This window comes from Osmerus eperlanus, chromosome 13 (assembly GCF_963692335.1).
Source record: "Osmerus eperlanus chromosome 13, fOsmEpe2.1, whole genome shotgun sequence".
In the NCBI taxonomy this organism is placed as follows: domain Eukaryota; kingdom Metazoa; phylum Chordata; class Actinopteri; order Osmeriformes; family Osmeridae; genus Osmerus; species Osmerus eperlanus.
In genome coordinates, this window is record NC_085030.1 from 5,493,922 (window position 1) to 5,511,852 (window position 17,931).

At 47.7% G+C, this 17,931-nt stretch overlaps 1 protein-coding gene across 1 annotated transcript in view; it reads left to right on the forward strand.

Annotated features, from left to right (window-relative positions):
• Positions 1-10,308, forward strand: part of ebf1a (EBF transcription factor 1a) — a 16,610-nt gene extending 6,302 nt beyond the window's left edge. Inside the window, exons 6-7 of the mRNA XM_062476903.1 lie at positions 8,788-8,972; positions 10,256-10,308. Coding sequence (XP_062332887.1) covers positions 8,788-8,972; positions 10,256-10,308 — 238 coding nt within the window. The remainder of the gene's footprint in view (positions 1-8,787; positions 8,973-10,255) is intronic.
• Positions 10,309-17,931: the final 7,623 nt, after the last annotated feature.

Here is a 17,931-nt window from a genome sequence, read left to right on the forward strand (position 1 = left end):
CTGTAAGATAACTTTTGGACTTTCACAATGTTGAATTAAAGTTACCTCCTGTCTGTGAGCCTGCTTGTAAGTATTTTTTTTTTATCAGACTCCTGCAAATATGTTTACACTTACAGTCCTGTACAACAAACTCACTAGCTACACGGTCGCCTGCTTCCTGCAAACACAGGAATTGATGCGGCCTACAGCTAGATCCAGCTGATGATCAGCAGTACATACAGTCCCTCTAGACATATGTCTGACTATGCACATGACGAGATAGTCATTCTACAGGTCACATACCCATGTGTATATCACACCACTATACCCCTCCCCCACCAAGCCCGTCTCACTAATGACTCTAATTCCATAATGCATTGCACCTTATGGCATAGCAGCCAGGCCTAGCTCGGCCAGCTTCCTCCTAAACATATTAGTTAATGATGATTCTTGGGTTATTAATTAAAAACGCACCCGCCCACACGTAATTGAGTCATCATTTGCATATCCGGTCATCAGCAGAAAATTAATTTCCTTGTTTTATTTTTGCATATCTAATTTAGGGCCCTTGGATTGGATTAGCTTGTAAAAGAGCGGAACCCTGGATACTGCTGACCTCACAGTGTTCCAGGGTCTCCGTGGTAACTCGAGGGTTCCGGAATGCTGAGAGACCTGACCTGGAAACATGATAATGATCTGCAATGAGGAATCATTGGAAAATGGTGTGTTTGTGCTTGTGTGTGTGTGTGTGTGTGTGTGTGTGTGTGGGGGGGGGGGGGGGGGGGGGGTGCGTGTGGGTGGGTGGGGGGGTGCATGTACAGTATGTATGTGCTTGTGTATGTGTCTTTGTGTGTTTGTGTGAGTGCACTAGCGTGTTTGTATGTGTGCATGATTGTATGCGTGGGTCTGTGTGCGGCCAGGTCTTTTTTCACCTTCTATCTAATCACAGAGTTGATTGTTTTGCTGACATGTTGCAACGTGGGATATGTGTTCACAACCGGGAGGGGATTTCATCGTGAGAGGTGCTAAATTGAATGATGGAGGTTAGGCACGTAGCTGCAGAGCTAGCTGTGTTCATGACCAGCTGAGCTTCCGACTCAACCTTCTCCCATGTGGCTCAAAGGAAGAAGGCTTCGTTTTACGTTACTTCGTATGCAGCAACACACACACGCATAGTTATAAATGCATACACCTTCACAGGGATGCAGGCATAGCATGCATTGGGAGCCATGCAGAGAGGCTGGTCAGCGGTGGAGACCTGTGGCAGGAGGGCTCCTGGCATGGGAGACTTCTGCCTGGTGTGGCCAGGGGAAGAGTCTTATTCCTGGGGAGCACGCTCAAAGACTCTGCCTCCACATCAAGAGATATGCATTCAGGAGCCTCAGTGCCGCTTGTATCTAAATGAGATATATTCATAATCCCGTCCTCCTCCCTCCTCCTCCTCCTCTTCCTCGCCGCGTGAAGAGATGAAGGAGAGAGGAGCGGAAAGGCGTATTTGAAAGAGGGAACCGGAGTCCCCATGGGGATCCCAGATGAAGGGAGGAAGGGATGGAGAGAAGAGGGGGGGGGGGAGAAGGGAGTTGGAGCCAGACCCAGACAGCCAGGGAAAGAGAAGGAGCAAGAGAATGCATAACAAGAGAATACACACACAGAGAAACCTTGGAGAAAGAGAGAAAGAGAGAGTGAGAGAGAAAGAGAAAGAGAAAGAGAAAGAGAGAGAGAGAGATAGATAGATAGAGATAAAGAAAAGAAAGAGAGTAAGACAGAGGGAAATGTGGAGCCGGTGTGGAGAAGAGACTTTTTAGAGTGTGCGCGCACATTTTTGCATGTGTGAGTGCGGGTGATTGTGTCTCAGTATTTGGTCCGTGTGTGTATGTGTGTGTGCCTCTTCTTTTCCCACAGTAATTAGGCTCTGACTGTGGGAGTGTGTGTGTGATCTCTGCTGTACCTGGTAGTGGGAGCCAACCCAACGCTCCCTGCTTTTTATTCTCTGTAATTGCTGCAGCTAATTCACTGTGTGTGGGGCTAATGAGGGTCTGGGAAACGTAATGGATGTTAGAGAGATAGAGATGGAGGGATGGATTTCTCCTCTGCCAGCGGAGAGAGGGAGAGGGGAGGAGGTCCGTGAACTCCATGTGACGAGCGAGCGTGTTCAACACTTATCTTTATTGTTCGGCTAAAATGAAAAACACCAGATAGCCTATTTGCTCTCTCTTTGTCTCACTCTCTCTTTCACTCTCTTTCTTTCATATATCAAATACAGACAAATAAAGAGTACATCTGGGGGGTTTTCTCCAGTTTTACAGAGTACCCAGTATTCTTTACATATATTATATGTGTACAGACAGACAGGCAGATCGAAAGACAGGCAAAGCAGGCAGACAAACACAGAGACAGACAGACAGACAGACAGGCTGATGACAGGGAACGTACAACTTTCATTTGTTCCTAATGAGGTCACAACCGGGGCCAGTGATTTTGGTGCACGTACACACGCGTACTTTCACACACACACACACACACACTCACACACACACACACACACAAAATCAGACATTGTGCGCGGGCTCTGGATTGACAGGGTAGTCTTTGATTGATGCTGCAGGGTGCTTCCACATGTTCTACAGCTCAGTCATTTAATGATGTATCCTAAGCATCATTAAGTACCATTATATTCTATTATATTCTAATGAGAGAGGTGGCCAGTGGTGGGGCTAGCTAATTGGTGATTAATGTCCTGTATCTGTGAGAGAAAATGGTTGATTGGTCATTTAATGACACAATGCTGTATTTAAGTGCTGATTCTGTAAAAAAAAAAAAAAAAAAAAAAAAAAAAACACACAAACAGACATGAAATGTTGAACTCACCTCAAGGTTTTGTGTGTCTCTTTGATTATTAACCTTGTTGACCAGCATGGAATCATACACTTACTTAGCTGCTGTTTGAAACTGACTCTGCAGACATAACTCGTCTGGTTCTCAAGATCAGGCACTAAACTGGTATTGATGCAACTCCAGCACACACAAACACGCGTGTCCTCATCTCAGTATGACGTGTAGCGCGGCTGCAGGGGCTTCTGCTTAAGCCCAGTCGATGGCCTTTAGTATGTGATGTTAGCAGAGAGGTCTGTAAACGTCAAATTAGCGGTAATGAATGATGCGACTCGAGCAAAGAAAAGCGTCAAGCCACACTCCCTGGACGATACATTATTCGCTGATTCTCCTCACACAGGTTGACACACACAGAGTCGCCCTTTCACACCGACACGCACCTCGCTCACACAGAACGAAACACGCGGAAATGGACGCGGAAAGCCGGCTCAAACGTGCCTACACACACACACGCGTTTGAGCCGGCTTTCCATAAAAACACACAAACGCATCTCATCCTGCCCATGAGACACAAACAATGACCACGCACACACACACACACACACACCTCAGGCTACCCTTTGCCAACAGAGAGTAAACTGTGTGTGGGCAGGCAGAGGGTGTAAGTGGAGAGAGACGCCGGGCAGTCACACACTGTCTCATAGAGCAGAGATTGGGAGCAGACTGAGGCTGGTAGAGCCTGATGGAGGAGGCAGAGAGGGCAGGGGGTGAGAGGCAGGCGGACGGGAGGACAGACATTTCTGAGGTAAGGAGACAGGGGAGAGCCCGGGCGGAGGAGAGAGCGATGGATACTGCAGATAAACGTGTGAAGAGGGAGAAAGGAGAAAGACAAACATACTGTGCAGGGCCCAGTGCACGTATGGCCACGGACTGATAGAACGATAAAGGTATGGATGGCTAGGAACAGAGAGAGAGGAAGAGAGAGAGAGACGGAGAGAGAGAGAGAGAGAGAGAGAGGGAGAGAGAGGGAGAGAGAGAGAGGGAGAGAGAGGGAGAGAGAGAGACGGAGAGAGAGAGAGAGAGACAGAGAGAGAGAGGGAGAGAGAGAGAGAGAGAGAGAGAGAGAGAGAGAGAGAGAGAGAGAGAGAGAGAGAGAGAGAGAGAGAGAGAGAGAGAGAGTAAGAAAAGTTTGTTTTTATTGTCAGTGTTTAAACAGGAAAAGGACCTCGGGTTAATAAACCATGAATCCTTTCACACAGCGTGTGTATGTTATTCTACTGAGACTTTAAGATGGAGAGAGCAAGAGAATGAGAAGAAGGTCAGAGAGATAAAGAGAGGGAGAGAGAGAGAGAGAGAGAGAGAGAGAGAGAGAGAGAGAGAGAGGAAGCGATAGAGAGAGAGAGAGAGAGAGAGAGAGAGAGAGAGAGAGAGAGAGAGAGAGAGAGAGAGAGAGAGAGAGAGAGAGAGAGAGGGAAGCGATAGAGAGAGAGAGAGAGAAAGAGAGAGAGAGAGAGACAGAGAGAGAGAGACAGAGAGAGACAGAGAGAGACAGAGAGAGGGGAAGAGAGAGATAAGTTATGCACTTTATGGGTTCACACACACGCATGCGCACGCACACACATTCTGTGCAATCACACCCATACACACATACACACACACAAACTTCCAGTCCACTTCCACTCTATGTTAGTTTTGGGTTAGAGGTGGGGGCAAGACAGATTATCCCTCTCCCACTCCAACACGATCAGCCTGACAGAAAAAGAGAGCGAAAGAAGGATAGACAGGGAGAAAGAAGAGAGAAAAAACTGGGAAAAATAGTTTCATCTGGAAGTGATTAAGTTCTTTTCTCTCTTCCTCCATACATTTCTACAGAACGACAGCTTGTGAACGCAGCCTGTCATATTCCTTCCAGCTTGTCTTTTCCACCACATCGATACACTACTTGTCTGTGTTCATTGTGAAAGATTTGTGTGTGTGTGTGTGTGTATTCAGGTTATGGCCAGACGCACACAACCCTAACCACTGTTTTTCCCTGCCTGCTATTTCTGTTCATGATGCACTCAGGGACACTCTCTCACTCTCTCTCTCTCTCTCTCCCTCCCTCTCTTTTTCGCTCTCTCACTTTCTCTCTCGCTTTCATTCTCTATCTCTCTCACTCTTTCTCTCTCCCCCCCCTCTTCTCAGTAACAAAGGTTACATTGATCATGTTTCTAAAAGAGTGCGTATCCAGCCGGCCCAGCTCTGATGTGTTTTCCTTGGCGGGCCGCTGTTACACTTTTGTCATTCACTCAGCATATTTTAACAAATTAGAAACATTAGGGACCAGCATCGCAGCAATGTTTTGGTTAGGTTTCGAAACGCTACGGTCCTCGCAATTATGTTTCAAAACACGACCAAATTGTTTGACAGCTGAGCAGAGAAAAGCCCCTAAACTAACTTTTTCATTAGGAACACAGGCTCTTTCAATTATAACCAAACATTATGTTAATGTGAATTTGGACTGGTTCATTTGTTGTCCTGTGAACAGTGGGGTGGGTGTGCTTGTGTGTTGGTCTGTGTGTGTGCGTCAGGGGACCGCTGATCATTGTTTTTGTGTTTTTGTGAGTGTAAATGTGTGTGTGTAGGAGCGTGTCTATGTGTGTGTGTACGTGTGTGTCTGTATTCGTGCGTGCGTGTCTGTATGTGTGTATCTGCTTGTGTGTGCGTATGAGTGTGTCGGTGGCTATGTGTGTGTGTGAGTGTATCAGCATGCATGTGTGTGTGTGTTCGCTCGCTCGTCCACGGCGAGGGTGTGTGAGGGACAGGGGACCACAGTCCCTCACAGTACAGATGGCTCTGGCGAGTGCTTCTGACAGAGAAAGCGAGTGAGTTCCCACTCCCTGCACTTGTACTCTGAGTGACCTTACAAACACACAGTACTCCACGACCCCCCGCCTCCAAGATCAGGCCCCCAACTCACAGGAGTCCCCCCCCCCCATTTCAGACCCAGCTATGGCACTGGACTCTCTCTCTCTCTGGGCCTTTCTGTTTCCCGAGTCAGAAACACTTCAAGAGGCGAGGGATATATGACCTGGGGCCAAAGCAACAGAACTGTTGGGGCCAGAAAAGCACAAGTCGCAACTAGGGGTAAAGTCAATATAGGATTGACAGATTAGCCGCAGTGAGCGCCCATAAACGTTGGGCAGGTACGGCAGTTTGAGTTTAATGACTTCTCTCTCCCAGTGAAACAGGAGAGCAACTCCACATGTGGAATACGTACATTGGTTTCATTGAGCATTAAAAGGAATTATGGGAAATTTCGTTTTCTCTGCCCAAAACATCTTTTGGGCAGTAATAAGGTCAAACGTTTCTTCCCTTTCTGTCAAAGTTAATCACTTAGGGTTTGGTTTGTATTGAGTGATTCTGTGATTGATTGAACGATTAGATTCATATCTAAACATGCCTCCGTGGAAGCTGATTCAAATATCCAGGGCTAACTTGGAGCAGTTTTTTAAGGGAGTTATGCAACATGAAGAATGCTTACATCGTTTTTTTTATTGTTGTTTTTTTTGTTCATTCTCTGCGGTCTCACCCACAACATTTGTTTTCACTTTGAGGGATTTTGAAAGAACAATTCTTTAGAGAGCAAAAAATGTCTGAAACAATGGATCAAACACATCAAGATTCCTTTGCCTCTGTCCCTCAATCTGTCTTTCTTCCCTCCCTCTGATTCTCTCTGTTTTTCCTTTTCTATTCTTCTCTCTCCCTCTCCTTCCTCTCCCTCGCCCTCGCCCTCTCCTTCTTCTCCCCCTCCCTCTCCCTCTGTCTCTGCATTTGTCCCAACCTCTCCCTCTCGCTCTGACTCAACCTCTCTCGCTCTGCTCTCCATCTTTCCTTCCTCTGCCTTCCTCCCTTTCTCCCTCTCCACCGCAACCTCCTTATCGCCCTCTCTCACTCAGTACCCCTTGGTCAAAGTCCAATCTCATCCACCTCATCATGTATTGTGAGCAGAACTGTAAAGTTTTCATTGAGCCCATGTGGAAGTAATCTCACAGTAATCAGGAGTAATTGTGAGTGAGAAACGGTCTGGAACACACTCTCCTGGCGTCCGCTGGGCTCACAGGTCACAACGGCCTTATATCAGCACTCCACACCTCACCTGCCCCACGCGGCAAACCCTATTGGCTGCCGGGGCCTGAGTGATGTCACAAAGTTAACTACCACAAAGCGTTTTGGGTTTGTTCGAATCACAAAGGAAAGTTCCAGTTCTTAGAACTGGTATACAAACTGGGATGTCAGAAAGACACAAACGCTGTACACACACATACACACACAAAGGCTTTAGATACATATTTTAATCATTGAATGAATTGAGTTACATGATTTGAGTGATATGCCATGCATTTCATCCAAACGTGTGGAACTTTCAAAGCAATTCTGCTTTTGCTGACCTAAACTTTACGCACACACACACGCACACACTAAGCCTATTGGTGGTGTTCTGCTCTGGTGCTGATGAGGTGCAAATGGTTTGTCTGTACGCATCACTGACCTAACACTCTTCCCGCACCCCTCTCTCCTCTGTCCACCCTCTTGCTCTCTCTTTGCCTCTCTCTCTCTATCTATCCATATCTCTTTCTCTCCCTCTTCCTCTATTCTGTCCATCCACCTGAGTCACCTTCCTCTCATCTGTCGTTTCCACCTATTCTAAATATTCTATATATCTCTCCTTTCTATGTCCTCTATCTATTCCTCAGTCGCCCTTCCCCTCATGTCATCTCCTCCCCTGTTGTCCCCAGTGGTCCCCCCCCCCCCCCCGGCGGTTTACCTCCCACGTCTGATTGAACGTAACCGTGGCTGACCGTGTTTGATCACGGGTTCACCGTGTTTGACTTTGTCACTGTGTGGAAGGGGGGGGGGGGTGGGGGGAGGCCTGGCCAGGGTCGCGGAGGGCGATGCCGTGGCGCTGTCACGACACGCGCAGAGAGCGCGTCCAAGGCCACGGAGAGGCAAAGCTCCAATCATTCCATCACAATCATCCGTCTTTTACTCTGTTCCTACGGTGAGAAACACACACGGACCCCTGCCCCTACAGTCCCCCCTCCCCCCCCCTCCACCGACCACCCCCCCCACGATTCTGACGCATTAGCGGGTGAATGATAGGGCAAAGCCTTGGCCTAATTGCTTTCTTCTAGTAGCGTCTCCATTCATTTTTGCTGAGGAGACACTCGCACGAACGTTTACACACACACACACGTGTGCATACAGTACACACACACACACACGTGTGCATACAGTACACACACACACACGTGGGGGTTATGATGGATTGAGCTGCGACGCGTCAGCTGGAATAAAGAGAAAGGGAAGGGTGGAGGGAACGACTGTGTGTGAGAGAGGAGGAGGAGGAGGAAAGAGGGAGAGAAAGAGAGGGAGAGAAGCACAGATTAATGATACAGAGAGAGATGTCCCATAGGGAAGGGAAAAGAACAGATATCTAGGGCCAGCTGAGAGAGGGGGGGGGGGGAGAGAGAGAGGATACATAGAGATGGGGAAAGAGAGGAAGTGAGGGAGAGAGAAACAGCAAAAGAAAGAGACAAACAGATGCAGTGAGTATCAAGCTATCAGGACATAAGAGGGGAAGGGAAAATAAACTTCAACATGCAGTAAAACGGGCCCCATTCGTAGACAGAAGAGAGCCTTCTCATTATGATCAGCAAGTGGTGAAGTCAGCCCCACACCTACCAGCTCTCCTCTCCTCTCTTCTCCTCTCCCCTCTTCTCCTTTACTTTCTACTCCCCTCCTCTCCTCTTCTCCTCCTCTCCTCCTCTCCTCCTCTCCTCCTCTCCTCCTCTCCCCTCTGTTCTGATCTCTGTTCTGTTCTCCTCCTGAGTCAAGCTCCACACACATCCCCAGTTCAGTCCTCCCTGCAGGCCATTCTTCAGGCCCTCCAGAACTCTGGGAGTAAAACAAGTGGGGCCCCAACCCCGACCCCAGCCCAAACCCCGACCCCAGCCCCAGCCCCAGCCCCAACCCCGACCCCAGCCCAAACCCCGACCCCAGCCCCAGCCCCAACCCCGACCCCAGCCCAAACCCCGACCCCAGCCCCAGCCCCAACCCCGACACCAGCCCCATCCCCAAGCCCGGCCATCACCTCATCCTGATTGCACATGAGAGCGAAGGTAATAGGAGTGAAATAGAACCTTAAGTACTCTCCTCTTACTGACACTGGGTGTATAGCATTACCCTGGTGGTCCTGAGTTTTATATACGTGTGTGTTTGTGTACGCATGTGTGTGAGTGTGTGAGTGTGTGTCCGTGCATGTGTGTGCGTGGGTTGTGTTTTCCCTGAGGGCGTTCTGAGCCGCAGCGATCAGACACAGAGATGGGGGTTAACTGGCCAGACCAGGGAACCTCCACTCTCACGCTGGAGGGACCTCTCTCTGTTAGCACAGGTACCAATCATCCGACACACACACACGCACGCGCACACACCCGCACTCACAGTAATTGGGGGTCTTTCGAGGGGAGCACAGGGTGGTTTGAATGATCCTGGGGGACCAGGAGATCTGTGAGAGCCAAACTAACTTTGTCAGTTCACTCACACGGCCATCGCCTTCCGCACACTATCCATTACCTAGCATCCGCTCAGCACAAAACATCAAATAGCTTCAACCAAAGTCCTGACTGACTGACTCCGAGACACATTCCTTTCACGGAGGGTAAAGCCCTGTCAGCTGCAATGTTTGGGTTTAGAGAGTTGTCGCCAAGGGGAGGGTCAATAGCTAGCCGTGAACTGGATAGTGTATATTGAACCATTTCTTTAGACAACATATTTTGATTAGTGAATGTGAAGAGCGGGAGCATTTTGGTTGAAGAGAGACCAGGTAGAGAAAGGAGGAGAGGGTGAGAAAAGGAGAATAGCATTCTAAGTTGAGGTGGATGTAGTGTCGGAAAGAGAGATGGAGATGGAGAGGGAGAGGGAGGGAGAGAGAGAGAGAGAGAGAGAGAGAGAGAGAGAGAGAGAGAGAGAGAGAGAGAGAGAGAGAGAGAGAGAGAGAGAGAGAGAGATGAAGAGAGACATCACTCAGTAACACAGACAGCTGTGAGGATCACAGCCAGTGCAATCTATGCTGGGCGTATTCTCACAGTATTTAGACAAGGCTGTCAACATGACATTGATTCCATAGGTGTTTGTTTTGATTCCACATCCTTCCTGGAGGCTTTTTAAAGACTCTGCACTCTCTGTGTGCCGGCCCGCTGGGCATCTAATGATGACATTGAAAGCAAGACCTGGGCTGGGGTGAGAGAAGTAGGGGGGAGTGGGGGGGCGCTGCTGTGTAACATCTCTGTCAGGGCGGCTCGGCTCCATCAACACCCGCTCACACACACACACACTCCATCAGCACTCATTTCAGTGTTCATCATTGGCAGCGCAACACATGTGACCGGGGTATTCCAAACAGAGCTTTATAAAGAGCTCAGCCAGGCCAACGCTGGGGTGACAGTCAGCTACTAATGATGGCTGGAGACCGCTAAATACGCCTCTGATAGACCCCGGGTCTGCCTGCCAGACACACACACACGGGTTGATACACACACATACCTTTTGCCGAAGGGCATCTGTCTACAGTCGGCGAGATCACAACTGTTGAGGAAAAAAGGCTCAATTAGCTCAGTGGAGGTATACACACTCACATACACGCACACGCATATTTGGAACGCTCTCACACAGATGTCCATGCTCTCACTGTCTGCGGTTGTGATTGGTGTGTACATGCTGTGTGAACCTGTGGCCCTGGTCACTGCTAGACCATGGTCATGTAAGACACTCATGCCAAACGTTTGAATCTTTGGAACTTTGTATCTTTAGATCCTTGCATATTTGAATGATTGGATCTTTGAATCCTTGAATCTTTGAATCTTTGAATCTTTGAATCTTCCGATCTTCGAATTAGAATGTTCCCATAATTCTTCCTGTTGTGGAACATTCAGATCACTGCAGACCTTTTAGTGACCCAGAACACGAAACACACATTCATATTTAAGTAGTGCAGCAACTGCTCTAAATAACTACCAGTTTGATGAGCTTGTTGCTCCCAGTAGAAGAAACAGTTGTAAAAACCATCAGTCCAACATGTTACACATTATAACAACTGAGAGCGCACACACACACACGCCCACACACACACACAGCCTCCACCCACACACTTGCTGAGGCTAGGGAGACCTAATGGGGCTCAGTTATTTCCATAAAGGGTCTCTGTGGGTCTGAAGGATCTTTTCTCCTGTCAACTGGGAGCGATTTAGAGAACCTGGCAGAGGTGTATTAGTAACTGAAGACGTCTAGGGATTCACTTCACAGTCTTCCTCCAACACCAGGCTGCGGCATTAACCCCAGGAACATGCAGCATGCACAGACTGACTGACAGGGAACCTCCTTCTCTCTCTCTCTCTCTCTCTCTCTCTCTCTCTCTCTCTCTCCTCTCTCTCTCTCTCTCTCTCTCTCTCTCTCTCGCGCTCTCACTCTCCTTTTCTTTCTTTCTATCCTTCTTTTTTAACCTCTCTCTCCCCCCTCTCTTTCTGTCTCTCTTTGTTCTCATTTGCCTCTCTAATTTAACATCTCCCCGTTTGTCTCTTCCCCTTCATGTATTTCTTCATGTATTGTTTCCCCCTTTCAGTCCTGCTCCATCTTTTCATCCCCTTCATTCCTTTTTCACTTTCCTTCTCTTTGCCTATCCCTCTCATTCTCTCTCTCACCATCTCTCTTTCTCTCCACCCCCCCCCCCCCACACCCCCCCCCCCCCTCCAGTCCCAGGCCCCAGGGGTGGACTGCTGATAGACTGTCTACACCAGCTGCCCAGGGGCTATTTTTAAGGAGCATTTGTCCTTCTCCCTTCCCCTGGAGACTGACTCAACCCAACAACATCTCACACACTCAAACACACACGCACACATTTACTCTCACACACACACACACACACAATAACACATGCACTCATTAGGGCATTGTACGAGTGCATGTATACTCATACACACACACACACACATACATACACACATCCATCCTCCATTCAAGGGCATTCTGTAAATGTCGGGCCAGTGCATCTGCAGTAGAGCCAAACTCTGCTCTCTCCTTCAGAGAGCCCTGCTCCCTCAGGGGCCTGACCAGAAACCCTGCGTTACTGTACTACCCCAGTCCAGATCCTAACCTTAGCCTGGTACTTTAGTTACTGTACTACCCCAGTCCAGATCCTAACCTTAGCCTGGTACTTTAGTTACTGTACTACCCCAGTCCAGATCCTAACCTTAGCCTGGTACTTTAGTTACTGTACTACCCCAGTCCAGATCCTAACCTTAGCCTGGTACTTTAGTTACTGTACTACCCCAGTCCAGATCCTAACCTTAGCCTGGTACTTTAGTTACTGTACTACCCCAGTCCAGATCCTAACCTTAGCCTGGTACTTTAGTTACTGTACTACCCCGGTCCAGATCCTAACCTTAGCCTGGTACTTTAGTTACTGTACTACCCCGGTCCAGATCCTAACCTTAGCCTGGTACTTTAGTTACTGTACTACCCCGGTCCAGATCCTAACCTTAGCCTGGTACTTTAGTTACTGTACTACCCCGGTCCAGATCCTAACCTTAGCCTGGTACTTTAGTTACTGTACTACCCCGGTCCAGATCCTAACCTTAGCCTGGTACTTTAGTTACTGTACTACCCCGGTCCAGATCCTAACCTTAGCCTGGTACTTTAGTTACTGTACTACCCCGGTCCAGATCCTAACCTTAGCCTGGTACTTTAGTTACTGTACTACCCCGGTCCAGATCCTAACCTTAGCCTGGTACTTTAGTTACTGTACTACCCCGGTCCAGATCCTAACCTTAGCCTGGTACTTTAGTTACTGTACTACCCCGGTCCAGATCCTAACCTTAGCCTGGTACTTTAGTTACTGTACTACCCCGGTCCAGATCCTAACCTTAGCCTGGTACTTTAGTTACTGTACTACCCCGGTCCAGATCCTAACCTTAGCCTGGTACTTTAGTTACTGTACTACCCCGGTCCAGATCCTAACCTTAGTCTGGTACTTTAGTTACTGTACTACCCCGGTCCAGATCCTAACCTTAGCCTGGTACTTTAGTTACTGTACTACCCCGGTCCAGATCCTAACCTTAGCCTGGTACTTTAGTTACTGTACTACCCCGGTCCAGATCCTAACCTTAGCCTGGTACTTTAGTTACTGTACTACCCCGGTCCAGATCCTAACCTTAGCCTGGTACTTTAGTTACTGTACTACCCCGGTCCAGATCCTAACCTTAGCCTGGTACTTTAGTTACTGTACTACCCCAGTCCAGATCCTAACCTTAGCCTGGTACTTTAGTTACTGTACTACCCCAGTCCAGATCCTAACCTTAGCCTGGTACTTTAGTTACTGTACTACCGCAGTCCAGATCCTAACCTTAGCCTGGTACTTTAGTTACTGTACTACCCCAGTCCAGATCCTAACCTTAGCCTGGTACTTTAGTTACTGTACTACCCCAGTCCAGATCCTAACCTTAGCCTGGTACTTTAGTTACTGTACTACCCCAGTCCAGATCCTAACCTTAGCCTGGTACTTTAGTTACTGTACTACCCCAGTCCAGATCCTAACCTTAGCCTGGTACTTTAGTTACTGTACTACCCCAGTCCAGATCCTAACCTTAGCCTGGTACTTTAGTTACTGTACTACCCCAGTCCAGATCCTAACCTTAGCCTGGTACTTTAGTTACTGTACTACCCCAGTCCAGATTTTAACCTTAGTCTGGTACTTTAGTTAATGTACCACCCCAGTCCCGATCCTAACCTTAGTCTGGTACTTTAGTTACTGTACTACCCCAGTCCAGATTTTAACCTTAGTCTGGTACTTTAGTTACTGTACTACCCCAGTCCAGATCCTAACCTTGGTCTGGTACTTTAGTTACTGTACTACCCCAGTCCAGATCCTAACCTTGGTCTGGTACTTTAGTTACTGTACTACCCCAGTCCAGATCCTAACCTTGGTCTGGTACTTTAGTTACTGTACTACCCCAATCCAGATCCTAACCTTAGTCTGGTACTTTAGTTACTGTACTACCCCAGTCCAGATCCTAACCTTAGCCTGGTACTTTAGTTACTGTACTACCCCAGTCCAGATCCTAACCTTAGCCTGGTACTTTAGTTACTGTACTACCCCAGTCCAGATCCTAACCTTAGTCTGGTACTTTAGTTACTGTACTACCCCAGTCCAGATTTTAACCTTATTCTGGTACTTTTGTAACTGTACTACCCCAGTCCAGATCCTAACCTTAGTCTGGTACTTTAGTTACTGTACTACCCCAATCCAGATCCTAACCTTAGTCTGGTACTTTAGTTACTGTACTACCCCAGTCCAGATCCACCCTGTTTGTTAGTTTAGTTACCACCCCAATACTATGGTAGTTTAGTTACTACCTTCAGTCTCTGGTACAGTAGATTAGTTACCACCCTAACCCTCTGCTAGTTAATGCCTCGATACTACAGTCCTACTGTACTACAATATTGCCTTGTATTGCATCAGACTCCTTTCATCCCAAAACCCATATCAGCCAATTTGGTTTCTGAATTATGCATCCAGGAAGTGGAGAAGTGTTTGTGGCACCCCGCATGCTGAAAGTGAAAGTCTCAGTTCAAACCTCTCCCAGAGTTCCCTCTCCCACCGTTTCAGGAAGAGACAGAAAGAAACCGACATAAAGAGAAAGAGAATATGCAAACAACCGCCACGTTTTGTAATTCATATGAGATGTTGGAAGAAATACAATTTCCAAGTCAATCACATTAAAACAACAGGCTCAGCGGCATTGCGAGGTGTTGATACATGAAATCTATCTCCCATTACATGTGGACTCTCTCTTCATTTCCCACAGCAGATCCAGAGTGATCTTCTTGTATGGATCCACCACAAGCAGCCGATCCCGTGACCTCGCAGAGCCATTATTTACTGTCCTCGTTAGCCTGCCACAAAGACACCGTAACATCTGTCACCATGGCAAACCGCCCCTGCCGCACAACCTGAGTACCGTCTAATACTCCCATCTATCAGATAAATATCCTTACGCTTATAAATATACACAAGGAACCGTGCAAAGGAATTATAAAAATGTCACCGCTAAGCCGCGAGTGCGACCCATGTTGATGAATATCAAGCTTTTGAGTCATGAGAAAAATATGATGGTTAATTTAAAAGTCATTAAAGATGTATGAAGGTGTATTGCCTGCGCTTGAAGTAGGGATCTGTATCTGATTAGTGAGAGGGGAGGAGGAAAGTTACAAGCTGCCACACAAAGTGGTCCATAAACTCTCTGATTGATTATTATGTTTGTCCCTAAACACACACGAGGAAGGAAGGATCAATGTTAAGATCCAAGAGTATGTGTGTCTGCCTGTGTGTGTGTGTGTGTGTGTGTGTGTGTGCACATGCACTCCATGCATGTGTGTGTATGCCATAGTACACGTGCGCGCGTGTGCATGTGCACGTTCGCCTCATTTGAGCAGAGACAATGCTCTACATTCCACAGGGGAACACAGTCATTACAAAGACAGTATCTGCAGCCCAGAGGCCAGCTCGGGCCTCGGTTTCAACGCAAAATAGATGTTGTTTCACAGCAAGACGTGCTGAATAACACACTCTCCATCATTACTGGTACCTGCACTTCATACACCTTGTTTAACTTTGCTGGGAAATGAGAAAAGTTAACCAAACAAGACTGTTGGTGTTGTTATCTGGTTTTGCTAAAGCAGAGCATGCTTGATCAGTCAGCATTTGTGATTTGTGAGCCCTGCAATGTGGTGAGTGAAAGACAGAAAAAGTGGTATTTTGGGGTATTTTAGGGAGATTCCTGAATTAGAATCCCGTGTATTTATCTAATTATTGTGATGAACCACAAAGGCTCCAGAGAGCTTCCTACTCTGTTGTGGGAGAGTGCAGCTGGCTGTGACCAGAAGCACTCTGCTGCCCTCTGTTGACAGAGAGGGGAAAACCTCCAGCCACCAACAGACACTTGAGGATCTGTCAGCTGTCACTCAAACCTATGACCAAGAACCCCCCCCCCCTCGCCGGCCCCCCTCCTCTCTCTTTCTCTGTGTTTCTTCTATTCCATTGTCGCTCTATTCGGCACACAAACCAAAAAAGACCATAATGAGATCAAAATAACATAGACGTATAGCCTCTTTCCACTGGTGTTGCACAACTCTACTGGTGTTGGGCATTCACTGACCCAGTCAGGATCATTGTATGGAGGCAAGAAGGGGTGGGTACCGGGTGTTCCCTATTCCATTCTCCTTCTCTCTCTCTCTCTCTCTCTCCCTCTTTCCTCTCTTTTCTTCCCCCACTCTTTCTCCCGTGTGCTGGCGTTTCAGCGGGTGCATGTAGCAGCTGGAGAGTGATGAGTGTCAGTCCGATTCTCAGTCCCTGGCAGAGAGCTTAAGTAAGACTTCCTGCTCCATGTCAGATTTCAGTCACTTGTGAATGTGTGTGTGCGCGCGCGTGTGTGTAACAGGGTGTGTGTGCGTGTATGAGTCTGAGAGTGTTGTAATGCATAGAAGAGTATGCAGTTTTGCATTTACGTATATTTCCCATTCGTTAGCTCTTTTTTCCCCCTCTCTCCTCCTTAGACACTAAATTAAGCATGACATATCTGGGTTGCTATCAACCTTCCAACACAATAGTTAGTGCCAGTGCATAAAGCTGAACTCCTTTTATCATCACACAGACACACTCACACACAGAAGGAGAAACGGATATACATACAGCATGCAGTTCTTATGGATTTGACTCTTTTTAATCAGTTCTTCTCCTCCTCAGCCCAGTCATCTGCCATCACCCCTCTGTCCCTCTCTTCCTGGTACTTTACTTCCCCAATTGTTACTCATCCACTTTCGTCCCCTCATCCAACACTCCTTCATCCCTCAGTCAGGAAGACGAAAGGTAGAAGTGATTGACCGGAAGACAAACGAGATATGCAAACTTTGTTTCCTGCCCATCCGACACATCACAAATTCCTTAAGAGACCTTTGAGTGATCCGCCTTTGACCTGCATGCAGGTGGGTGTCGCTGTCGGAGATAGACTTCATCCTGCACACACACTCAGATACACAGAAACACCCATACACTCACACAAAGAATATGGTTTCTCCCTCTGCACGTCAGAGGGAGAATTTAGATTTAGACATACAGACCGTTGGGAATGGCCGGTGGGCCGACGCACTTGGGGCCGATATGATATGATATTTAACATATATAAATCTTTATATATATATTTTAACTTACAATTGGCCAACGACCATCCCATGAAGCAGGGACAGCGGCCCATTGGTTCATTTTCCATACTGATACTGGGCTGGCCCAATCACATCTCTTAACAGGCTCCGGTGGTGTCTGACCGATTGTGGTGTGCCGGTCTGAGCGAAAATGCCAGGGCCATTTTTTGTCCCAGTCCAGCCCTGCTTGGAACTATGGTAGCCTACTGTCTGGTACAGTATTGAAGCCTACCATATGGTACAGTATGCTGATCTATCGTATGGTAGAGTATTAGTAGCCTACTGTAGGGTACAGGACAGTAGCCTAATATGCACTTCTCCATTTGTTGAGTTTGACTGACACTAAGAGTGATGTGAGGGCAATATGAATATTTACAGTAATAACATTAGTCATGGTGCAATTCCACTCACGTCACACACACACACACACTTAAATCACCCTTGATCTATAAACAGAATGGGAATGAGGGGTCCTGATTGGCTGTGAGAATGATTGACAGCTGCACGAGAGGAACCTTTGAATGTGAAACACAAAGGAAGGACGTGCTTATGTCCCAAGGGACTGGGTTCCACACACACACACACACACACACACACACACACATACGGTGAAAGATGTTGCTCTACTTTGGGCTGCGCTCCACATGAAAGATTTGATGCTTCCTGCTGTTTGAGAAGAGTTGTGCATGTGTGTAGCCGCGCAGAGGAATGTGTAGACGGACAAGCTTGTGTAGAGACCAGAGCAGGAAAGACCTCTCTGTCTCTCTTTCTGTCTGTCTCGGTTCCTCTCTCTCTCTGTCTGTTTTCTCTCTGATTCTTTTTTCCCTC